At 43.7% G+C, this 6,000-nt stretch overlaps 1 protein-coding gene across 6 annotated transcripts in view; it reads left to right on the top strand.

The window, feature by feature from the left end:
* LanB1 (laminin subunit beta-1) overlaps positions 1–6,000 on the top strand; it is a 37,763-nt gene continuing 31,763 nt past the window's right edge. For 4 of the 6 annotated variants that reach the window (XM_087356132.1, XM_022070914.2, XM_022070913.2 and 1 more), the window contains exons 1-2: positions 29–151; positions 2,788–2,977. In XM_087356132.1, coding sequence (XP_087212258.1) covers positions 2,923–2,977 — 55 coding nt within the window. In that variant the 5' untranslated portion in view covers positions 29–151; positions 2,788–2,922. Of the gene's footprint in view, positions 152–2,787; positions 2,978–6,000 lie in introns of all 6 variants that reach the window. The other 2 variants (XM_022070910.2, XM_022070912.2) reach the window with 2 other exon arrangements.

Genomic DNA, 6,000 nt, shown 5'->3' with positions numbered 1-6,000 from the left:
TTCCAGTTTCAAACAACTTCATTTCTGTGGCGCTGCAAGTGGGGAGTGAGTGTGATGCTGTTAACAGCACTGAAGATACCATAACTCCAACTTTCAGTCCTCATGCGAGTTTGACGGAAGTGGCAAGTGCGTGTGTTGTGGAGTTGTTAAGGTAAGTTTGTGTGTTTTGTCACAGTAATTCAGTTTTCATACAGTTGTTTTCAACACGATTATTGTACTTTAACAGTCTGTTGTTACTTTTAAACTCCTGTGTCAAAGTTTATAATATTTAACGACTGGCACTACATCAAAGGTTCTACATTGTGTGTGTGGGATGATCTTGAGGGTGGGATGGGAAATTAAAAAAAAAGCGTGGGAAAATTCAAAATGCCAATGTGAACATGTCACATAATATTTTTGTATTTTATTGTTATGTGCGATAGCTCTTATGGAGCAGGGAACATTTCACTCTCGTACCGTAAGAATTATTGCTAGGGGAGTTTTTTTTTTACACGTTTGAGACGATTACTCTCAGATGATGTTAAGACACTTTGTAACAATGATTGATGTCCTGTTGCTTGTGTTCTGTCCAGTGTTGTCTTCTCATCAGTAAGTCATGAATCCTGCAGGTGATCGAATTTGAATGAAATTTGAGACCTTGCCAAAATGTAATTGTTGAATTACATTTCCATTATCGTTGGAGAACAACGTTTAGCAATGTAAAAATCTTTGAAATCTACTTTATTTTTCCCACTGTATGCATGGGGTACTTTAATCCAAAGACATTTTAGGATCCGTGGTAGCACAGTCATTGTAGTGTCTAGAATACGGATTAAATGACGAGGGTTCGATTCCCGGCAAAGGCAGAGACGTAATAATAATAATAACCTCCCTCTGAGAGCCAAAGCCTCACGTTCACATGCCTAAGCAGAGGTGAACGATCATCCAACCAGATACAGGGTGACGTGTGGTCAACACGACGAACCCCCAGCCACTGGTAGTTTTCAAGTTATGACACCGTTAATTAATGATTGCGGTGAAATGAGGTGAGTGGCTCATTCATCAACCAGGTACAACACCCCATAAGACAGCCATCTTCAAATCTTTTTAGCCACTGAATGTAAACTTAAGTCCTTAACATTTGGACAAGCCGTTTCATTGTCTTGTTCCATACACTACATGCTGGGGGCAATGAACCATTATGAGGCCACACTGCTCGTTTACACATCCAGTAATTCACAATAAAATCTGCAGCTTCTAAATTTCGGCCATGAAAATTAATGGACCGTCGTTACGTCCGGAAAGGAACGTCAACAAAACACCTCAATCATTCTTAGTTTTTGGCAATTCCGTTAGAATAGGGGTGTTGTGGGTTCGAATCTCGCCGGCAGAATTAATGTTTGTTTCGTTGTGGTCTCTCTCAGGATCTTTCATACGCAAAAAACGTTTACGAACTCCGTCCTTTAACGAGCTGTCTGTTGACTGTATAGATTGATTTCCAAAAAAATAAACGAAGCACCTCTGAAACGTCGGTAAACTTCTACCAGACTACTCGCCATCGTGAGAACCTGAAAATTCACCTAGAGCATTCAAATCCACGATCGGAATCTTACGCACAGTATACTTTGTAAATACGATAATACAACGTTGGGAAATTTTTGCAGTAGAAGGATAAGTTGTGGGAGAAAATTGATATTTAGTCAAGTATGAGAGTCCAGAATGGAACGGCCTGTGTCGAAGACTGCATATGCAGTCTCATCCATCTCGTGTCCTGCGATTACCAGGAATGCTTAAAGAGGATTGCAGGTGGATGAAACGTGAACTCACCATTTCTTGTAGTTCCGAAGCCTGAGACTTCTTGGAATTCTGCCCCTGCACCCCAAGATATGCCTCTATGGCGGTGTTACGTAGATTTTTTCGGCCGCGACACACCACAGCATTTTGCCTCACGAAAATGGGGTATACATAATTATGCAAGGTCATAAATACATCTCTACATACGAAAACAAAACCTAGCACATGTTGAACAAAGCTAAGCTGTGTTACGAATTACAATCACGAAAGACAAGGATTTTTTTTTCCTTGTTCTAAATGCAACGTGAGATTATTCGATTTCTTATAAAAATTCGCGGAACGCAGGTTATGTACGTCGATGCTCGAAGCGGAAATCGAACCCGATATCCCAGTGTTCTGTCTTTCGAAGATCACGCCGTGCAACGATTTGTATCCTCATAATTTCATAACAGCCGGTTGTATTGTGTTGGGGCACAGCGTTTTTGTTGTCAGTCGTGCAGAAGCTTTGCCCCAGCGAGACTTTGGATATGCTCCCCCGCGCATGCGCCGAATGGAAGGACCATTGACCCAGATATCTTACACATTTCATGGAAATTAATACAAAAACAGACGATGTTGTTCTTCCGGGTTTTGACGTCGTGTAGAGTGAGTGAAGAAATTTTCCGAGACGTTGGCATCTGCCCGCGAGTCTACACGGAGTCAAATCCCGGAAGAAATGTCATCCTCACCGCCTCAAATCTCCAATACAAAACAGCATTACGCATACCAGAAGGCCGAATCGGTGTCTGAAGACTGATGCATTTTGATAGGTATTGAGCGACGTTTCAGATGATGAAGGCAATAAGCTCTTCTGAAACGTCTGTCAGTATTTGCTAGGCTACACGGTGCAACATCCCAGAAGACAGCCGTGTTCATCCTCGTCACGAGAACCTCAAATCTCAAATTTAACGCCGGCTGCCAAAATGCACCGAACACGAGATGTAGTTTTCGAAGATAATTTCTGGAATGTTCTAGAAGAGTTGACTTGGTTTAATCCGCGGGTCTTATGGATCGAATCCAGTTCCCCTGTTGACGCCGACTGAACAGAAAGGAAGTCGTCGACTGCCGCTCCGGTGACGAGAAGCCGATTTGCTGGAAGTACCCCCAGTCATGGTACCAGAGCCCAGGAAGCTGCTCGCCTTCCTTATCTTCGTATCGTGGGCGGGTAAGTGATCGCATTGATATTATGTTCTTGTCTGTCGAGTCAAATATTTTTAGAAATTCGTCTTGCTCTAGCGTCAGCGAAGAACATCCTCTGGACCCATCCACGTCTGTCTGTCGCCTTTTCAGTCAACTGCGTGTACTCTTGTTGGATCTCGTTACTGCAACAACGACCTATGCCACTTTCGCCTTTGATATGTTTGTATTTGTTATTTCCTTGGTTATTATTACCCACCCTGATGATGTCATCGCTCGTGATGTGGACTTCAGTGTACTCCAAAGAGGACACGTTTCCAAACTTGTTTTAAGTCGTTCTTTCAGTTTTGTCGCTGTCTTTTGAGTTGTAGCGCCGTGTAGTCTGGTGTAAGTTCATCAACATTTCAGAGGTCCGCGCTGCCTCCATCGTCAGGGCGGTTCCACCTCTGAAATGTTGGCAAAAGTCAACCCAGAAGTCAGCCATCTCTGGACTGACGCCGTGAAGACCTCAGATCCTATTTTAATGACAATTGACACAGGAACATGCAATGGACATTCGGGTTCTGTAAATGCGGAGAATTTCTTGACTAAGATGAAAGTACTGTTAGCCTCAGAAGACCGGCTGAGAAGTGCGTTTGGGTAGTTTAGTAGTCTCTCGAATTTGTTCTGACTTGGTTAAGTTTTTTTTTCATCCAGAACTACATCGCGCGAAGGGTAAAAGCTTATTTTGCACAGAGTATTACCCTGGGTGGAAGGGTCGTGGAGAACATCACAAGACTAGCCAAGAGAGAGAGAGATAGGCTCTGGGACCCTCAAATTTCAGGCCTGAAGATAGAGGCAGTATGTTCCTCCGAATCGTTGGCGTCTGCCTGGAAGTTCACACGGCGTTACAACCCAAAACCCCCCACAAAGACATTGTAGTACGTTGGATGTGGACTCCTCAGCCTCGATGCAGACTCGAAGTTGTCGGTAAAATCTGGCGCCCAGATGCGAGTCGGCGGGAGTTGTTACGTACAAAGTGTTCTAACGCCTTTGCCCTGGATGTGGGAATGTTAACACGCAACGGGCGTGTTGCGAAACAAGAAAAGAAAAACGAAAGAGTCGGACCAGATGCTTGTTCCCCATTTAGACATTAGGTCAAACGTAGAATTCATATGTGAGTGCCGCACACAAATTATCAAGCCTCTGTTTGCTACGACAGGAGCCACAGAATTTATAAAATTGTGTCTTCATGGCGGAATGTCCAAGTCTCCTCTGAAAGTTAGCCGTGCTTGCGTAGAAGTGTAAGTGACTCCATGGAGCAGAGTCTTTGTTTAGAACCTGATTGTACCCTCACGTATTCAAGAAATTCCTCTCCTTTCATGGAACCCGAAGGTTACGGCGCACACAAGAGGCCGCTCGAATTTAGTTCATAATCTTTAACCCTATTTCCACAAAACCCCTTTAATATTATCCCCCCATCTCCGACTGGTTTATTCCCTTCCCGCTTTCCAACCAGAATTTCGAACCCATTTATCATCTCCTCCCCCATGCGTGCTACATACTCCGCTCATCTTGTCCTCCTTGGTGGAGAGTTCAAGTATGGAACGTGTCGACGCGCAGTTTTCTCGAGCATCCTCTTACTTCGACCCTCGTGGGTCCAAATATTCTCCTCAACAACCTGTTGGGAGATCGACGTCAGCGCCGTGTGAATTTACGTATCGTGATAGATTATTAAAAGATTATGCAGAATTTGCTCACGTTTTTTAGAACATAAATAACAGATGTCGTGACCTCGCAAAATAATTAATTATCTGAACCTGATGCAGTTAAAAATAATAGGATATTTAAAAATATAATTGTCGCCCCAAAATACAACGCGTCTCGTGAGGTTGTAACCGCGATGGAGATGTTGTTCTGGCTTGTAGCGTCTTTTAGACTCGAAAGTGGATGAAGACGTTGGCGTCTGTCTTCGACCTGGCACGGCGTTAATAGACTCATAACTACAAAGATCAGTTTTTAATGCTGTTTGTCGAAATAGTCGCTGAGTGTTCTGAGAAAACCATGCACTCCGTGGGAGAAATGCAGAGTGTTAAAGGATGTGTCCAAAGGCTTGTTGCCTTCAGAGCACTGTCTGCTGGCGGGGAGAAGGGAATGACGGAGGCCAGAAGTCCGCAGAGGGCCAAGACAGAGACGCCAGTGTAAAAGCTTTAACAGCGGGGAGAAAGGATGACCACCCACCAAGTCTTGTGCTGCAGTCTGCAAAACAGCTTCTCCGAATGTGGATGCTGTCACAACCCTGGGGAAACCTCAGGACGTCAGCTGTGACACTTCTCAACCGCTCGTTTGTGTGTGTGGAGGCTCGAAAAGTCGACCCTGTTTTCTCAGCATAACTTTAATTCCTCCAGTTTTTTTTACCAAATTATCAACATATATGTCGTAATGCTTTAAAAAGAAAGCTCATTCACGAATTGGGTTACTAATTCATGTCTTGTGTTGAAGAGACACCGAATGTCAGTGTCACAAGAAAATAAAAGTTTTAGCACCCCTGGGGTCTTCCGATCATGAATCAGGAGGGTTCAAATTCTGTCCCGGGGACCGGCCTTCTGACCGAAGTCCTTGCAGGCCAATGCCAGGACAATCGGCGATCAATTCTGTGCATCTCCTTTCCGATCCATCATTCATTAATCATCCTATCATTCGACGCTGTACAGTGTTTCAGATACGCGGCGTTCTTATCTGTCGAGATTTGACTATTCGGAACAAGAAGGCTCTTTTGTGGATTTATGAGACGACTGAAATAAATTTGCTGTCGTTTGAAATTTCAACTAAAGCAAGTAACACGTGTTTCTATTATTTTTTTTCGTGTTTGGAAATGGGTCACACTCGCGTCACCCTAATAAGGACTTGAGCATGTGAAAGACCCTAAGAAGCACGAAGCTCGTCTAAATATTTAACAGTCCATTTCTTCCCTCAAAGAAAACGTAACATTTCTCCTTTAAATCGATTAATGGAGTAATGCTGTTCAGGAAGGTAATTGCTATTTGTTCTGAGGTTCAAATGAAAGCCAAA

Source organism: Zootermopsis nevadensis, unplaced genomic scaffold (assembly GCF_977971745.1).
Source record: "Zootermopsis nevadensis isolate Lab colony 2312 unplaced genomic scaffold, Znev_1.0 Znev_ptg000025l, whole genome shotgun sequence".
In the NCBI taxonomy this organism is placed as follows: domain Eukaryota; kingdom Metazoa; phylum Arthropoda; class Insecta; order Blattodea; family Termopsidae; genus Zootermopsis; species Zootermopsis nevadensis.
This window is presented reverse-complemented; position numbering and strand designations above follow the sequence as displayed.